The sequence below is a fragment of the Nerophis lumbriciformis genome, linkage group LG10 (genome assembly GCF_033978685.3).
Source record: "Nerophis lumbriciformis linkage group LG10, RoL_Nlum_v2.1, whole genome shotgun sequence".
In the NCBI taxonomy this organism is placed as follows: domain Eukaryota; kingdom Metazoa; phylum Chordata; class Actinopteri; order Syngnathiformes; family Syngnathidae; genus Nerophis; species Nerophis lumbriciformis.
In genome coordinates, this window is record NC_084557.2 from 5,102,241 (window position 1) to 5,122,173 (window position 19,933).

Sequence of the window (19,933 nt, forward strand, 5' to 3'; positions counted from 1 at the left end):
GTACTAACTACTATACTTACCTGTGTGTGCTACTAACTACTATACTTACATGCGTGTGCTAGTAACTACTATACTTACCCAGGTGTGCTACTAACTACTATACTTACCTGGGTGTGCTACTAACTACTATACTTACCTGCGTGTGCTATTAACTACTATACTTACCTGCGTGTGCTACTAACTACTATAATTACCTGGGTGTGCTACTAACTTCTATACTTACCTGGGTGTGGTATTAACTACTACATCTTACATCGTTACCTTGCTTACCTGGGTGTGGTACTAACTATTACATCTTCTTACATCGTTACCGTGCTTACCTCGGTGTGGTACTAACTATTACATCTTCTTACATCATTACCTTGCTTACCTGGGTGTGGTACTAACTACTACATCTTACATCGTTACCTTGCTTACCTGGGTGTGGTACTAACTACTACATCTTACATCGTTACCTTGCTTACCTGGGTGTGGTACTAACTACTACATCTTCTTACATGGTTACCTTACTTACCTGGGTGTGGTACTAACTACTACATCTTACATGGTTACCTTACTTCCCTGGGTGTGGTACTAACTACTACATCTTCTTACATCGTTACCTTGCTTACCTGGGTGTAGTACTAACTATTACATCTTCTTACATCGTTACCTTACTTACCTGGGTGTGGTACTAACTACTACATCTTACATCGTTACCGTGCTTACCTGGGTGTAGTACTAACTACTACATCTTCTTACATCGAGGAATTGTTTGGCATCACCTTGCTTAGCAGCCACCTGCTTTTGTTTTTGGAAAATTAATCACAATTAATTGCAGAGATTAAAATTGCAACTCGGATTGTAACGATATGGAACTATTTGATTGATTATCACGGTGTTAAGGCCAGGGTACGATTTTATTGGATTAATGTAAAAAAAAGATGACTTGGTAAAAAAAATGCCTTACTTATGCTGAGGATAAACACTTTTACTATAAATAAACACAAACTGATTTGGGGTCCCACTTTTTTGTAAGCGTTTTGAAAACAAATGATAAATGTATGCATTATCCTGTTATATCTCACATTCTATATTGTGTTTTGGAAAAAGGTTGTCAAAAAAATTAGTTAACGTAGAAAAATGGATGGATGGACGTTGTAGGTGTATTTATTTCAGTAGAAAAGTGTCAAAAGTTTTTTGCTTCGGTCATGAAATGATGATAATGGTGTGCCAGGGCATGCATACATTTTTTTTTTAAATGCTTAAATCTCTAGAGTCTACATCAACTTCACATCTATCCGTCAATTCTAATTTTTTGGTAAGTTTTTTTAGGTTGTTTTTTTGTTTGTTTTCTGCCCTTTTTGTCAAACACAAAAAATATGCAAAATCTTCCACAAAAAAATATTTTTTCAAAGTGGAGTATTTGATGTGAAGTAATTTAAAGCCTTGTATAGGTCAATAATTCATAAAAACATTGATTTTGATTCAATATTATGTTTTGAGAAATGACAGTTTTAAAGAAAAAAAAAACGCTTTATTTTATTATTCAACATTGCAACATTTTCTAAATTACATTTCACCTGTAAGCTTTTTTTTATTCCACTTTTGTTGTGTTTTTGTTTATTTTAAAAGTATTTTTAGAATGTGACGTGGGCCTTTAAAACGTTAGCTGCGGTACGCAAATGGCCTCTGGGTTACACGTTTGACACCCCTAATATAGATAATAAAAGCTTAAATCTGATAAGTCTATGGATAAAAAGCAGAGTGTTTATCATAACGCACAGTCAGCATCTCTGCTTCAGTAAACAATGACGGTGATGATGCGACACTTGCTCACTTGTCAGCCGCTTCTCCAGGAGACTCCTTTTCAACACTCGTACATTAACACTTCAAAAGGCACATATTTGTTGACCTGCAAAGTATATTTTTGGTCTGGTCGGGTGCTGGTTAGCTTGGAGCTAACAGCTAGCCTGTCTCCATCCTCGAACGATGTGGATCCAGCAGGAGATAAAAGTGAAGTTTCCATGGACTCATAAAGACTAAAACAAGTCATTTACTGGAGACATGGCACAGGATGAAGTTAAAAAGGTTGACTTTACACTCACCTTAGTGTTTACCATCAACTCTTTCTTTTGACAGCCCCTGGCGGTAAAGTTGTCCGAGTGCAAACTGAGGCAGTATTTGTGATTGATAAAACTTTTGGCGAATCAAAATTTACGACCCAATAAACGCAATAGATGGACGGAAATTTGACCCGGCAAATATAAACAAAACAAAACACCGGCGGAAAGCGTTAATCATCCATCCATCCATCCATTTTCTACCGCTTATTCCCTTCGGGGTCGCGGGGGGCGCTGGAGCCTATCTCAGCTACAATCGGGCGGAAGGCGGGGTACACCCTGGACAAGTCGCCACCTCATCGCAGGGCCAACACAGATAGACAGACAACATTCACACTCACATCCACACACTAGGGCCAATTTAGTGTTGCCAATCAACTTATCCCCAGGTGCATCAATTTAAAAAAAATACAATCAAACCTGAAGAAGGCAGCGTCTGTAAAAAAAAAAAAATACAAAATAAATAAATTGTGGCCCGGGGACGCGTGGACTTCCGGAAATGCGTGTCCTTTCTGATTTCAATGCGTAAAAAGGCACAAAAAGTGCGTTAATGCCAACACTGTATATACAGTGCATATACTGTACAGTGTGTGTGTATATATATATATATTGTCCAACTCTTAATGACCTATTCCGATATCAACCGATACCGATATATACAGTCGTGGAATTAACACATTATTATGCCTAATTTTGTTGTGAAGCCCCGCTGGATGCATTAAACAATGTAACAAGGAGGTAGCGGGGGGTGTATGTTGTAGCGTCCTGGAAGAGTTAGTGCTGCAAGGGGTTCTGGGTATTTGTTCTGTTGTGTTTATGTTGTGTTACGGTGCGGATGTTCTCCCCAAATGTGTTTGTCATTCTTGTTTGGTGTGGGTGCACAGTGTGGCGCATATTTGTAACAGTGTTAAAGTTGTTTATACGGCCACCCTCATTGTGACCTTTTTGGCTGTTGATCAAGTATGCTTTGCATTCACTTGTGTGTGTGAAAAGCCGTAGATATTATGTGATTAGGCCGGCACGCCAAGGCAGTGCCTTTAAGGTTTATTGGCGCTCTGTACTTCTCCCTACGTCCGTGTACACAGCGGCATTTTAGAAAGTCATAAATTTTACTTTTTAAAACCGATACCGATCATTTTGAAACCGATACCGATAATTTCCGATATTACATTTTAAAGCATTTATCGGTCGATAATATCGGCAGTCCGATATTATCGGACATCTCTATTATATACCAGACCTGGGCAAATTAAGGCCCGGGGGCCACATGCGGCCCGTTAAGCTTTTCAATCTGGCCCGTCGGACATTCCCCAAAAATTTTTTAGATGTTTAAGATGGAAAGTGTAGCTGCCATTATGATGTGCAGTGATGTTTAATAATGACCGTAACTCTTCAACTATGCGAAGTATTTCAATGCTTGGAATCTGCAGTTTTGCATGATATGCTAGTTACTATGGTCATCTAATTAGTTACTATGGTCATCTAATTAGTTACTATGGTCATCTAATTAGTTACTATGGTCATCTAAGTCACAGCAGCTCAGACGAGGCACCAAGCAGTGTGGGTGGGGAGCGTTTCCACAGAGTGTTTCCAGAGCCTAAAATGTGGGTGTCAGGGACAGACGTGGAAATACATTTTTACAACAAAGTTCTAAAGCTTAGTGATACATCAGATGTATCAGATTGTAGGTGTTTTTTTTTTTTTACCCTTCGCATTCATATTTCACTGTGTTTGTTGCATTTTTGATGCATTTCGCTTGATTGTAAAATGTGTGGATGGAGAGGGGGAGTGACGTTCATATGTTGTCAATATTCAGTGTTTTATCCTTCATAGTTAATATTGTAAATCACACAATCTTTATTTTCATGTACATTCTGGGTGTCTCATTCAGTAAAAAAAATGTAAAACTCCATTCCGTTTTTTTAAGGCGGTCTGTCATAACGTTTTCAGCATTCAATCAGACATTATTGTGAGGTTTTGTATTAGTGTTGCTAAAAATAGATATACCAGCCCTCAGACACATTTGTTTCTCTAAATTTGGCCCCTCAAGTCAAAATAATTGCCCAGGCCTGTTATACGACTACTCCTAAAGTTAAATAATTAGAAAAAGTTTTTCTCTGGAAATGTACAACTTTATTTGAATATTTGATGTCTTCGCTGCACTTATACTCTGTGCTAAAAGATATCGACAAAAAAATCTTTAACGTAAATATTTACAAAGGGAATTTAGCTTTTGTCATCATATTCTCTTCTCCCTTCTCTTGCTTCTTACATTTGGAGTGTTTTGCATGCAGCGAAAACATGCACGCTTGTTCTTTTTTCTTTTTTTTTGCCTCAGCAGCCTATGAATCATCAAATGCGGAGTCCAATAAGATCTCGACTGTCACTCTTATGCTGCTAATGCTAACACACTGTGCACACTGTCCCTTAGCCTGCAGCTACACTCTCATCAGGTCGGGGGGGCTGTATGCATGACTGCGCAGAGTAGCGGCAGACAGAGTGAGAGAAAGCCAGTGTAGGCTCCGATGTGAGGCGGAGAAGCCGCAAATATATCAAGCTGATGGACAGCAGCAGCCAGTGAGTTTGGGGTCTTAGAAGTGGCGGCTAACGCAGCAGGGAGCTCTCTCTCTCTCTCTCTCTCGCTCTCTTTTTCTGCTTCAACCTGAGAGGACTTGACCCAAGTTGCTATGACATTGTGGACCGCACAGTGGGAGTCTATTTTGGTCCCGCTGTCAGATGGCCATGGCCTCTTGTACAAGTGAGGGGGAGCTGGGTGCTTGAAGTGGGCAGCAACAGTATGTCAGGGCTGCAAGAGGACCAGCAACCTGCTTCCGCACACTTCTTCTATTCCGTATGTATTTGCTCACTTTCTTGCTATGCTCGGAGCAAAAGGAAACCTTATACCTGCTCCTTACTCAGCACCGCCTTGTGTGAATGTGTTCACTTCCGGTGCACGGTGAAGGAGTCTTCACTGTCCTCTACCACTTCTTTTCAGCTTAAGTTAAAGGGGTCCCGCATGTGGGTGATGCAGGGTAGGGATTCCCGGGTACTTGAGTGATGGAGCACCAATCCTGTCACAAGTTTGTGATCTTAATCGTGAGAATAAAAGCGCAGGGTACTTCCACATGTTAAGAATTTTGCTCACCAAAAGTAGGTCAGCTGGGCATCTCTCTCGAGGCCATTAAATGGTATCAGAACCAGTTCACTTTTTGCCTCTGCATCATGACTTGAAGAATGACTTCTAAAAAGATGCCTTTTGCTTGATGTAATGTTTGCATGGCGTTTGAAGTGCACCACTCTTGCCTTCTGACGGCTGGTTAAGTAGTTTGCCCTGATAATGTAACTTTTCGGAAACGATTGAACAAGATGTTCCATGAATACCGTAACTAATGATTAAAACACCTGCGGATTATTTGTTTAATACAAGCCCTTGTCTAAGTTGCTGTAGGTTTTAGCTGACATCACATCAGTTATTAAATAATGCAGAGGCGGTAAAGTCCATTCTGCTGAGAGGGAACACAGTGAATAGAAGGTGCCAGAAGTCAAGTACATCTTGTGCTCTTTGTCTCTTTTTATTACGTTGTTTATCACACGCATCGTGCAAAGCACATTTGTGGTTGAACATTTTGCCCAACTGGGAAAATGTTGGCGGAGGATGTAGGGACATCCAACTGCCATGTTTTATTACACAGCCTGCCCTTTTCATTTAATTAGCAAAAGATGTGAGGAGTCGCGCGCGCCACGGTGTTTGCTTGCTTTGAGCTTTTACAGCCCCCGATGCATACTCAATGTGTAGGTCAGCCATGATGCATGTTGGGCGCAAAGCGGGTTAAAGCCTCAAGCAGTTGTCTTGTCACAGTCTTGCTTCCGCCTAATGCTCTCGCACTCTGCTGCCTGCAACCCCTCGCCAGGGACGCAACATATTGCTCGATGCAGCGTATTCTCCTACATGAAGTGTAATATGATGGCGTGTTGTCGTCGCCACTGATTTGATAACACACACGCTATTTCAGAACACTTTACTGAACTAGTAACCATAGCAACAATACCTAGTCTTCAGGTCAAAATAGAAACTAGCACAGCTTCTTGCTACAACAATATTTTTGGCATATAAATGATATTATTACTAGTATTATATCCGTGCATTCATTTTCTACTGCATGTCGCTCTCGGGGTTGCGGGGGGTGCTGAAGCCTATCCCAGCTTTACACGGGCGTAAGGCGGGGTACGCCCTGGACAAGTCACCACCGCATCGATAGACAACATTCACACACTAGGGACCATTTAGTGTTGCCAATCAACCTATCCCCTGTTGCATGTCTTTGGAGTGGGAGGAAGCCGGAGTACCCCAAGACAGGGGTGCCCATTACGTCGATTTCTAGCCAGCGTTGTATGCAGTGACGTGCAGTCACTAGAGGCAGGTGAGGCGGGGCCTCACCTGCCATCATGGAAAGAAAAAAAAAATGTAAAAAGAAAAAAATATATATTAAATTGTTAAATGTATCCAGTGATTATACTATAAAGTTATTTTCCATTTAACTTCACCAGTTTTTGATTATTTTTATTCAAAATCGCTGAATTTTCACATTTGCCGTTCAAATACTGAGAAGAGACGGTGCGGTGAACAGCAGCCAGTCGAGGCACGTCACTCAGTGCCTCAACATGGACGGACTCGGCTAACTGCTGGTCTGCTGTGCAGTGAGACCGTATTGCTATATGAACTATATTATAGATTTCCATAGTTTAGTTAGCTGAGGTATATAATGTACAGTGTATTTTGTCAACAACTGTATGTGTGTAACGTATTTCTTGTGCTGAGCGATCATAAAACGGCTGCAAAAGACGCACTGGCTGAGGCTCGCCTCCTGCACCCCCGCCGTAGAATGCACGGCAAGCCCTGATGGGAGTGTTATATCAACTAAAGCCCACACTTAAACTTTCCACGTGCAAGATTGAATCTATTTAAAAAAGTTATTTCATAAGAAGCCAAAAAGTGCAAAAACAATAATGTTCGTGTTGGAGGAGTTGTGAATGACTGCAGGGCCACAACATTAGGTACACCTGCAGACTGCAGGTGTACCTAATTCACAACTCCTCCAACACGAACATTATTGTTTTTGCATTTTTTGGCTTCTTATTAATTAACTTTTGTAACCTATTTTTATTGGCTTTCCTCTTTGTGATGTTAAGTTCCTGTTATGCGCTGTTATACAGTATATGCCTTGAGCTCTTATTTTGAAGGTGCTAAGAGCGGAAGTGATGTCACGTTGCGGAGGTTTTTGAAAGAAGGTAAATAAAGTGGTCCTCGTGTAAACTGGAGCCTCCGTGTTTGTTATTTTGTAGTTTCATACAGTATAGGCGACATTTATAAACCGTCGGTTACACTTTTTTAAATAGATTCAATCTTGCACGTGGAAAGTTGAAGTGAGGGCTTTAGTTGATATAACACACCCATCAGGGGGTTCATTAATCCAGCACAACAGCGGCACATTTATAAGTAAAGGTAATAATAACGTTTTTTTATTAAATGTGATTTTTTGTGTGCTACAGTTTGTATGTGTAAAGTTAAAGTACCAATGATTGTCACACACACACTAGGTGTGGTGAAATTTGTCCTCTGCATTTGACCCATCCCCTTGTTCACCCCCTGGGAGGTGAGGGGAGCAGTGGGCAGCAGCGGCGCCGCGCCCGGGAATCATTTTTGGTGATTTAACTCCCAATTCCAACCCTTGATGCTGAGTGCCAAGCAGGGAAGAATGCTGGTATGAGCTTTTAAACATAACCCGTTAACTGCTGCCAATCAAATGGTGAATAAGATACTCTTTAGGGTTCATATGTTTGTAAATCTGACTGTGATGAAGTCAGTGCCTCACCAGCCATCAACCTCACCGCACGTCACTGGTTGTATGGTAGAGGGTGTCAGTCCATCGCCAGCCAGGCATTAAAAAAATCAGACCTAAAAATGAGTGATCATTAATCTTCACCAAGACGTCACTTTGGTCACTTGATTGACATTCACGGCACCCGAGGGTCTTGTGAGATGACGCCAGATCATTATTAAGAAAAAATGACCGACAGGAAGGCCAGAAACACTTTTTATTTCAACAGACTCTCGCGCCGTACCCGCCGTCAAACCTCTAAAGACCGACTGCACAGTTCCTGTCTTCACAATAGGACTTTTTTTTTTTCTCCTCCATTTGAAAATGTGGAGGTTATCATCACTACTGTCGGATTCCAATCAATGCAAGTCATCACAATCATACCAACTTACATTCTTGTCTTCAGGAAAGAAAGGAATGTTAAACATGCTTGTATTATCATTAAACACCTTTAACCTGTTAACCTCTCTTTCATAAATAAATCAATATAAATGATATATATGAATGAGGTACATCCCCTCCACTTGGTCAATTGAAAAGTAGCTGGCCTGCAGAAAAAGTGTGGCCACCTCTGCTTTAAGGGAACTCACGCAGTCAAAAGGGAGAACATGCAAACTCCAAACAGAAAGACCCCAATGTCACGTACCAAGTTTTTAATCCCCAACATAGTCTACTACCAAGTCCACAAAGAGAGTGCAGCACGGGAGTGCACCAAAAGGCAGAGGGAAAGCTGTGCATCGAACCCAGGAGCTTTGTATTGTGAATCCCACTAGTATTATATATTACTAATATTAAGAGTACCGTTTTTTCCGCACTATAAGAATGGCCTATTTTAAAACTTTGTTCATATCTAAGGCGCACAGCATTATAAGGCGCATAGAATAGACGCTACAGTAGAGGCTGGGGTTACGTTATGCATCCATTAGATGGGGCTGCGAAAAAAGGGAATTTCAACTAACACTTCTACTTGCTGCTCTCTGTTCAACAACCCACTGTTCCAGTTTGTCCTCCAACTGTAGCCATCTCGCTTTGTTCCCTCGGAAACTCTGTTTAGTCTTCTTTACTTGGCGCAGGTCATCATGTTGCTTCCTCCACTTCCGCACCATTGATTCGTTAATGTTCAATTCTCTCGCTGCTGCTCTATAACCGTGTTCTACTGCGCGACTGATCGCCTTGAGTTTAAACTCTGCGTCGTAAGCGTGTCTCTTAATAGGAGCCATTTTTGGGTCTTTACATAAAGCTTAGGTCTCGCAACTACGGTTAGCAGCCGCCGACTTCATTTTCCCCCGTAGAAGAAGAAGCGCTTCTTCTTCTACGGTAAGCAGCCGTAGAAGGGGGGAAATTAAGTCGGCGTAGTTGCGAGACCTGTTGTGGCTCAATATTGGTCGATATATAAGGCGCACCGGATTATAAGGCGCACTGTCAGCTTTTGAGGAAATTGGAGGTTTTTAGGTGCGCCTTATAGTGCGGAAAATGCGGTATTTAAACGCGGGTTACAAAGGCTTCTAGTTTAGCTGCTAATTACTTATGCGGTAACTGTTGCATCATTTCCAGAAAATTATTATTAATCTTGTTAATTTACTGTTAATATCTAGTTATTTTCTGTTGTGACATGTCTCATCTACACTTTTGTTAAAATGTAATAATAATAATCATTATTCTCTTGTTTCAATATTTTACATTTGTTTTGGGCGATACTAAATCCAAGTAGTTACAGTGGCGGTATTGGTCATTCCATTTCTAATAATTCACATTTTTCAACATCATTGAATGGTTACGTTTTTTGATCACGACTATAATCAGACCAAAACACCGAATGGCGCCGTAACAATCTCAATTAAACATTAAAAGGATTTCCTTATTACCTTTTGTTACGTACAGTTTACATTTTTATAGCAGTTTTTAATTTAGTTTTAGTCAGTTCTCTGTCAAAAATGTTTTTTAATTTTAGTCATCTAAATTGATTTAGTTTAATTCTAGTTTTAGTCGACTAAATTCCTCAACATTTTAGTCGACAGTACATTTTGTTTACTAAAGTATGAAGGATAGTGTAATCATATATTTTCACTGCGGCTTCATTTAAAGACTTAGGTAGCATGCAGCATTAGGTTACATTACACTCTGTCAGCACTGGCTGTACTAAATCAGTGTGCAAGCGCTATGGGACGGAAGGTAACCATGGCAACAATGCTGGTGCATTGGGTCATCAATGAAACTATGTGATTTTGGACAAAGTGACAAATCACCGGTGTCACTCCGCCTCCAAATGCTACCACTTCTCCCGCTCTAAGCCAGAGTGTCTGGCACTAAGACAAAAAATATAAATACCGTACATATTCACTTCACGACACAAGACACTGTGTGCAACAATGTGTGTCGCATTATGCACTAAGGACCTTCTGTATTCTATTATTTCTTAGCTTTTTTGAAAGTCTCCAAACTCTAGTCCAAGGTGCATGACGTGGTGACATCCATGTAAACCAGTACTGTACATTGTTTTGCATGGAGAAGTCTTCTACACATTTTGGTTTTCTTAACGCTCTTGTTCTTTCAGCCTCTTAAAAGTGCAGGATTTGAGTCTTAAGGGTGCACTGTGCTGGAACTAGCAGATGGAGATTTTAACATAAATATATGTTTTGTATTGGGGCAAAAAAAAGGAGTTCTTGGTTGTGGGACAAAGACTTTGGTGGTTGGTATCTAGGGGTGTGGGAAAAAATCTATTCGAATTTGAATCGCGATTCTCACGTTGTGCGATTCAGAATTGATTCTCTCTTTTTTTTTTTACTTATTATTATTATTTTTTTAATTTATTTATCTTTAATTTTAATTATTTATTTTTTATTTTTAATTAATTAATCCAACAAAATAATACACAGCAATACCATAACAATGTAATCCAATTCCAAAACCAAACCCGACCCAGCAACACTCAGAACTGCAATAAACAGAGCAATTGAGAGGAGACACAAACACGACACAGGACAAACCAAAAGTAGTGAAACAAAAATGAATATTATCAACAACAGTATCAATATTAGTTACAATTTCAACATAGCAGTGATTAAAAATCCCTCATTGACATTATCATTAGACATTTATAAAATTAAATAAAAAAGAACAATAGTGTCACAGTGGCTTACACTTGCATCACATCTCATAAGCTTGACAACACAGTGTTTAATATTTTCACAAAGATAAAATAAGTCATATTTTTGGTTCATTTAATAGTTAAAACAAATTTACATTATTGCAATCAGTTGATAAAACATTGTCCTTTACAATTATAAAAGCTTTTTACAAAAATCTACTACTCTGCTTGCATGTCAGCAGACTGGGGTAGATCCTGCTGAAATCCTATGTATTGAATGAATAGAGAATCCTTTTGAATCGGGAAAAAATCGTTTTTGAATCGAGAATCGCGGTGAATCGAAAAAAATCAATTTTGAATCGAATCGTGACCCCAAGAATCGATATTGAATCCAATCGTGGGACACCCAAAGATTTGCAGCCCTATTGGTATCTATGTCTTATGTTGTATTGAAATACTAAGAAAATCTTCCAACTAGGGTTGTACGGTATACCGGTACTAATAAAGTATCGCGGTACTAATCAATTGAAATCGGTACTATACCACCTTTTGAAAAGTACCGGTACCGTTCTTTCATCTGAATGCTGCTTTGTGGCGGTGACTACAGAGCCAAGGCGCATGATGTTGAGTGTGTCAAAACACACACACAAAGTGCATACAAGTAATATCATCTTGGAGAGGAGGAATGTCAAAAAACTACAATACTACTGCTTCATAAAGAGGGTGGTGAGGTACAATTTGGAGATATTTGAGCTTCAAAACTAACAATAAAGGTGACGCATTATACAGGGAGGCACCACGTTGCAAGTACTGTTTCACACCTTTCCACATTGTCGGCTCCCAGACAATGGGTCCGTAAAACCCCGCTATTTGGTCGGAATGACGAGGCCGTCGATTAGTTACAACTTGGTCACTTTATTTATAATTCCCACAGGGCACAACTGGACATCCACCATGCTATTGACATTCCTGCACATGCTAGCGCTACCTTTCCTAACTTGCCCACTCACTTACTCAGTCACTCACCCCACATACTGACATTCTTAAAGGGACACACACATACGCTACTCTCACAACAGCTGCTTTAAAACACGCCTCGCCAGCTTTGCTTCAAACTTAAGTAAACATTCAAATAATGAACGATCAGATCTGCATAAGGATTTATAAAAAGTGACACCTGTCCTGCTGTTCGGTCCGGTGCAGACTGTTGTCGAGGAGCACATGGCAGACGTTCCCTTCAGGGTCGATGCCATTTCAGTGTCTTTTAATTTATATTTTAACCTTGTAAAATTGTTCTTTGACTGTGAGTGTTTAATGTAGTGTTAGATATTCTGTTAAAATAAAGCCAACATTGACATTTTTCGTATTTCCCTTTATTTGGAAAAGTATCGATATACATTTTGGTACCGGTACTAAATTATTGGTATTGGGACAACCCTACTTCCAACTCATGTGGGTCTAAAATACTATCAAATAATATAATGATATATACCTAATTGGATTCTCCATTGTGAGTCACTACATGAAGTTCCTCTGCATTATCTTTGTGGTTCAGTTCTTATTATGGTCTGTGTACATTGTCCTAAACTAGTAATCTTCAACAGGGGGTCCCCTGAGGTACGTCAGTTGAAAGATTAAACTTTTTAAAATATGATAATTTTTTTAAATATCCCTTCACATTTTTGGGGTGTACAAATTTGAATGTATTTAATGCACTGCAGTGAAACGATAAATGGATATTAGCTCCAGAACTAGTTGGAGCGCACTGCAGGTGTGTGTGTGTGTGTGTGTGTGTGTGTGTGTGTGTGTGTGTGTGTGTGTGTGTGTGTGTGTGTGTGTGTGTGTGTGTGTGTGTGTGTGTGTGTGTGTGAGCGCACTGCAGATGTGTGTGTGTGTGTGTGTGTGAGCGCACTGCAGATGTGTGTGTGTGTGTGTGTGTGAGCGCACTGCAGATGTGTGTGTGTGTGTGTGTTTTTTTTTTTTGAGTCAGCCAGCTGGATGGAGTCAGATAGCTCACACATTTGCTACACTGTGGATATTACACTAACGCCACTTTTCTTTTTGGTTAACTGTACAGACTTCGTTGTCTCCCAAAATGAACAGCATAAAAAGCTCAGACAATATAAACAACCACCAGTATGTAGCATTAGTTCCCCATTTCTTAATTATTCCAATCGTGATCATCATTAAAAATATAATATCAATGTTCATTTTGGCTGCAATAGTTATTTGGTATTTGATTACAAAAATGCTTTGATTTATATTATGTTGCTTTGGTTAATCATTTAGCGGGTTTAACAAATAAAAGTTTATCAAATCTGGACTGCATGGAGCTTTAAATACGCATGTGGGCGGCATGGCGTAGTGGGTAGAGCCAGGGGCGCCGCTAGGGATTTTGGGCCCCATGAAAATAATCTTTACAGGGCCACCAACACAGTGGAAACATTTTTTGATGCTATTTTACATACAATTATGGGCCCCCCTCCATCATGGGCCCCTAGAATCCGTCTCCTTTACCCCCCCTTTTCGGCGCCCCTGGGTAGAGCAAACGTGCCAGAAATCTGAGGGTTGCAGGTTCGCTCCCCGCCTCTTACCATCCAAAAATCACTGCCGTTGTGTCCTTGGGCGGGACACTTCAACCTTTTCCCCCGGTGCTACTCACACCGGTGAATTGAATGATGATTGATAGGTGGTGGTCGGAGGGGCCGTTGGCGCAAATTGCAGCCACGCTTCCGTCAGTCTACCCCAGGGCAGCTGTGGCTATGAAAGTAGCTTACCACCACCAGGTGTGAATGAATGATGGGTTCTACATGTAAAGCGTCTTTGGGTACTCAGAAAAGCGCTATATAAATCCCAGGTATTATTATTATTATTATTATTATTATTATACACATAGAAGGTGAGGTAGACAATGTACGATGTAAATAATATTCTCAGGAAAAATGGCTGACATAAGGAGGAGTTCTGTCTTTAATATTGTTTAGTTTGATTTTTATTTTTATTTGTGTATTTTGATGTGTATAGGGATGTAACGATAATAATGATAACCTTGATAAAACTCCCGACAATGGTATTAACGTTTTAAATTAGAATGATCTAAAAACCGCGATTGATAACTGCACTTTGATCAAATTCACGGACTGGGTGGCGCTAACTTAAATGCTAACATGAAAACAAGAGACATCAACTTACAAGAAACGACATACCCCGATCTAAACTTCTATAAACACATGGCTGCCTCAGCAACTGAGATGGCCCACTGTGCACTTGACCCTACAGGCTGTGCTCTCTCTTAGTTTCTCTGCGTGATCATTCTTTACTCAGAGAAAAAAAAGAGGAAAGTGTTTTTTTGGATTCAAGGACCGCTGAACAGAGTAGGTCGGACACAACAACACCTGCCAGAAGTAATACATAATAATAGGTTTTATTTGTTATGCACTTTTCATTCCAGTACACCAAAACATGCAAAGTAGTGGGTTTTCTAACAATGTCTTTGTATTTTATTATTTAAAAAACAATCTTGATTTCAGTGTGTATAAGTACTTTTGAGCACACCGCAATAATAATGATATTTTTGGTCACAATAACCTTGATATGAAATGTTCATAGCGTTACATCCCTAACAGTGTTAGCGACGCAGGAGTTTGGGTATATTTTAGGAATAAGAGTCAACCGTCTTGGAAAGCAACTCGTTTATAACCTGAGGTGTCACAGGTGGTCCTCCGGTATTGCACAAAAACAAGGTTTCTTTAGGACCAGTTTGATTTAAAAACATAATTTCATACAAGATATTAAAGGAAGGGGGTTCCAGCTCCATCTCCACCAGTTTGGGGTCCTTGGCCTGGAAAACATTAAAGACCTTTGTCTTCAATATATTCCACGCACTTTCCACCATCTTGATTAAATCATGTTTCCCTCCTGTATGATGTAAAGTATGTGACCATATTAGGGCTGCAACTAACGATTAATTTCATAATCGATGAATCTGTCGATTATTACTTCGATTAATCGATTAATAATCAGATAAAAGAGACAAACTACATTTCTATCCTTTCCAGTATTTTATTGAAAAAAAACAGCATACTGGCACCATACTTATATTGATTATTGTTTCTCAGCTGTTTGTACATGTTGCAGTTTATGAATAAAGGTTTATAAAAAAATAAAAAATAAATAAAATTGCCTCTGCGTATGCGCATAGCATAGATCCAACAAATCGATGACTAAATTAATCGCCAACTATTTAATCGATTAGTTGTTGCAGCCCTAGACCATATATGTATATATGTATATGTGATTGGACTGACCTTCTCATTCAATATGTTTTCTTTATTTTCATGACTATTTACATTGTAGATTGTCACATCAAAACTATGAAAAAAGGTGAAATAACAGAAAACATGTTTTATTTGTAGTTTCTTCAAAATAGCCACCCTTTGCTCTGACTACCGTATTTTTCGGAGTATAAGTCGCTCCGGAGTATAAGTCTCACCGGCCGAAAATGCATAATAAAGAAAGAAAAAAAACATATATAAGTCGCACTGGAGTATAAGTCGCATTTTTGGGGGAAATGTATTTGATAAAAGCCAACACCAAGAATAGACATTTGAAAGGCAATTTAAAATAAATAAAGAATAGTGAACAACAGGCTGAATAAGTGTACGTTATATGAGGCATAAATAACCAACTGGTATGTTAACGTAACATATTATGGTAAGAGTCATTCAAATAACTATAACATATAGAACATGCTATACATTTACCAAACAATCTGTCACTCCTAATCGCTAAATCCCGTGAAATCTTATACGTCTAGTCTCTTACGTGAATGAGCTAAATAATATTATTTGATATTTTACGGTAATGTCTTAATAATTTCACACATAAGTCGCTCTTGAGTATAAGTCGCACCCCCGGCCAAACTATGAAAAAAACTGCGACTTATAGTCCGAAAAATATGGTACTGCTTTGCACACTCTTGGCATTCTCTCCATGAGCTTCAAGCACTGTGACAATCTACAATGTAAATAGTCATGAAAATAAAGAAAACGCACAGAATGGAAAGGTGTGTCCAAGGCCGCACAGTCAGGAGATTGAAGGTTTGGGCATCTCTGTGTGGAGTTCATATATTTTCCCTGTGCATGCGGAAGATTTCTTCCGGTATTCTTGCTTCCTTTCACATTCCAAAAACATTCATGTTCGGCTCACTGGAGACTCTAAATTGTCCATAGGCTGAACGTGAGCATGAATGCTTGTCAATGGAATTGTACCCTGCAATTGACAGTGTACGTCAGCTGGGATAGGCTCCAGTTTACTTGACCTTAATGAGGATGTGAGTCAGTATATGTAATGTATGAATATGTGTCCCCTGCAGGCATCTTTCCAGCGCTCCAACAGTCATGACAAAGTACGGAAGATCGTGGCTGAAGAGGGCCGCGCAGCTCGGAACCTGATTGCGTGGAGCGTGCCCCTGGAGAGTAAAGAAGATGAAGGTCAGTGCATCATCGGCAAAATACATGTTTTGGAATTAAGAAGCTAGCTTGACTATTGTGTAGTGTGATGACTCAGGCTGCAGCAAATCAATTTAATTGGTGACAAAAAAAGCTTCAATTTATATTGTGTTGCTTTGATTATTTATTTGATGAGTAAAACAAATACAAATGTATCAAATGCAGACCAAATGGAGTCTCATGAACTATAAATACGCATACATCGTTTCCACACGGTCGCTACAATACACATGAGAACGATTTATTCATTTATTTATTACAAAAAAAGAATAAAAGTTATATGGCAAGCAGAAAAATAATTTTTCCCCTCTAAAATACGCATTGAGGCTATTAAGTGTGTTTTATCCGACTCCTCCATTAATTGCACACACTAATCAATAAATGACAGGGTTTCCCCCGATTGCCAAGATACCTGTGGCAATAGGGGCGTGGCTCGGGTGTGGTCAACATGATGTACTCATATCATTTGCACAATCTGCTATTATATATATATATATATATATATATATATATATATATATATATATATATATATATATATATATATATATATATATATATATATATATATGCATTTTCTTTAAAAAAGCTACAAAATGTACCGTATTGTCTGGACCATAGGGCGCACCGGATTAAAAGGCGCACTGCCGATGAGCGTGTCTAGTCAGGTCTATTTTCATACAAAATGCGCACCGAATTATAAGGCGCATTAAAGGGGTCATATGATTTTTTTTCTGAATGTAAAAGACGTCCTTGTGGTCTACATAACATGTAATGGTGGTTCTTTGGTCAAAAGGTTGCATAGATGATGTTTTACAGACCATCTTCAAGTCACTTTTTGACAGTCGCTTCAGGAAGCGCCGTTTTGTGGACGGTTTTATTTACGTGGCTCATCTTCGACAGCGTCTTCTCCCCGTCATCTTTGTTGTAGCGGTGTAGTGTGCAAGGATGAGAGTGGAAGAAGTGTCAAAAGATGGAGCTAACTGTTTTAATGACATTCAATCGATAACGGAGCAGCATCTCCTCATCCGTGGCTCACTAGTGCAACAACAACGCTCGAAATGTGTCCCATGAAAAACCGTCCCACCGGAACTCTCTAATAACTAAAGTTCCTTGGGTGAATAATGTAAACTCATTACACCGGTAGTTTTTAGTGCTTCCATAGCGAGTCTACTGACAGATACAAGTAAGAACTTTACACTACTTTATATAAGAAATGGCAACAGTGGAGGATGAATGTCTCATAACAAGAAGATAGAGAAAAAGAAGAAGCTTATCGACTACGGCGTAGGCACCTGCGCAAATTTTCAGGACTTATGCAGAAAGTTGGAAACTTTTGCATACAGTATTTCTTGTGAAACTTTTATCCAAGCCAGGTGTTTCAAACTCAATTTACCTGTGGGCTGCTGGAGGTAGAGTCGACAGGTGAGGCTCAGCCACACAAAGTATTCCCGTCATAATCACGTTTTAACCATGTGACTAAATTTGCTAACTACTTCTACAAACAGCTATAGAACTGCTGATCAATTATTTCCTGCTACGCCCTCCTCGGAAGAAGACAATATTTCACCCCTGGCCTCCACCACTCAAATAATAACACTGAATTAGTAATCTTAATCTTGATTTGAATGGTATTCAATTGTTATATCTAAATTACTCACAGTTTAACAGAATAAACCGTGCCAAATAATATGAAAGCATGTGTTAATCACAAATATTATTATCAAGGCTTAGGTCAGGCTGATTACAACAATAATATTTATACTGCAAAAGAAGGGACTAATAAACACTGATAGAAAACATATTTTACTTACTATTATGCAGCTTCAACACTTTAATCATAATTTTTGCGCTTAAGAAACTTCTCAATGATTTTAGCTCCGGACTTCTTCTGTATGTTTGATATTTGATATTGTCATTACTGGTGGAAAAGTGTATTACAACTGAGTGCCACTGTGGCCCATACAGACCTCGGCCAGCTGAGATATTTTTTGGCGGCCCCTTAACGGGACACTCGGGGCCCAACAATGGCCCTACGGTTAAGAAAGACTGCTATAGTATGTACTAGTATCATTTGTCTATAAAATTGTTCTAACAATTGTTTGTTTTTGTTTGTCTCATCATCTTAAACGGTCTCTATCCACCTTTCTTTTCATGCCCGTTAAATATTATTTCATGGTGTCTTTTGGCGGTTTGCAATTTGTTATTCTTATAGCCAGACCTGTGTGTTTGCTTCCGCACCTGATGGTTTCGGCTACAACTTTTGCCTTCCTCAGAGGTTGTCACGTGAGGTACGGAAGTAAACACAAAGGTCTGGCTATAAGAACAACACATTGCATCATTTTTGGAAGACGTAAAGAACCTCTTTGGAGCCATAGAGCTACTACTCCCTGCACAGACTTTGCTAATGAGAGCGCCACTGCCACCTACTGTAGTGGATGTGCACTGAGACTTTAATCTAGTACGGCAAAAAAGCATGTTTTCCGGGGCCCACACACGCCCCCTTGGAATTGCTCCCACTATTTGAGAAGGACTGAGCTTTGGTGACCTGAGCTAAGGTAGGCCTTAAGTAATTTTGAATTCTCGGAATGTGTATCCTGTATCAAAAACGGGTTGTCCTCAAATTTCCTCCAGTTAAATTCTAACAAAACGGAAACTCTGATTTGCTCCCGATAAAAAGATCCCCCTAATCAAGACCTCCCTTGGTGCTCTGGGTGCATCTGTTCAAAGCAGCCTCAGAAACCTTGGGGTTGTGTTGGATCAGTCCAAGTCTTTGGAGGGTCTCTGTCATCAACTGACCAAAAACTGTTTTTATCACCTCAGAAATATTTCTAAAGTGAGACATTTGCTGTCAAAATTGGATCTGGAAATTATCATTCACGCGTTCATTTCATCTGGTATTGACTATTGCAGTTCTCTCTTCACTCTTCTCAACAAGTCAGCACTAAAGAGACTTCAGACGCTACAAAATGCAGCTGCCAGACTTTAGACCGGTGCACCCAGAACAGTCCATGTCACCCCCATTTGATCCAGTCTTCATTGGCTTCCAGTCAAATTCCCGCATTAAGTTGAAGATTTTAGTCCTGACTTCCCGTGCGTTGCATGGTGTGTCCCCTCACTACATCACTGACTTATGTCCCTACTCTTCAGTTGCATGGTGGGGCCCCTCAGTACATCACTGACTTGTTATGCCCCTACTCTTCAGGGTCTTCAGGCCAGGGTCTTCTAAAGATCCCAAAAACTTATTTTAAAACCCGTGGAGACCTGGCATTCCAGACTATATCTCCCAGACTCTGGAACAACTTGCACCAGTCCCTTTGTGATCTTGACTGTGTTGACACTTTTAAGAAACAT

The 19,933-nt window shown here is 39.7% G+C and overlaps 1 protein-coding gene across 3 annotated transcripts in view; it reads left to right on the forward strand.

The window, feature by feature from the left end:
• Positions 1-19,933, forward strand: part of scaper (S-phase cyclin A-associated protein in the ER) — a 146,084-nt gene that overhangs the window by 1,062 nt on the left and 125,089 nt on the right. For all 3 annotated transcript variants that reach the window (XM_061970390.2, XM_061970392.2, XM_061970391.2), the window contains exon 2: positions 16,444-16,561. In XM_061970390.2, coding sequence (XP_061826374.2) covers positions 16,444-16,561 — 118 coding nt within the window. The remainder of the gene's footprint in view (positions 1-16,443; positions 16,562-19,933) is intronic.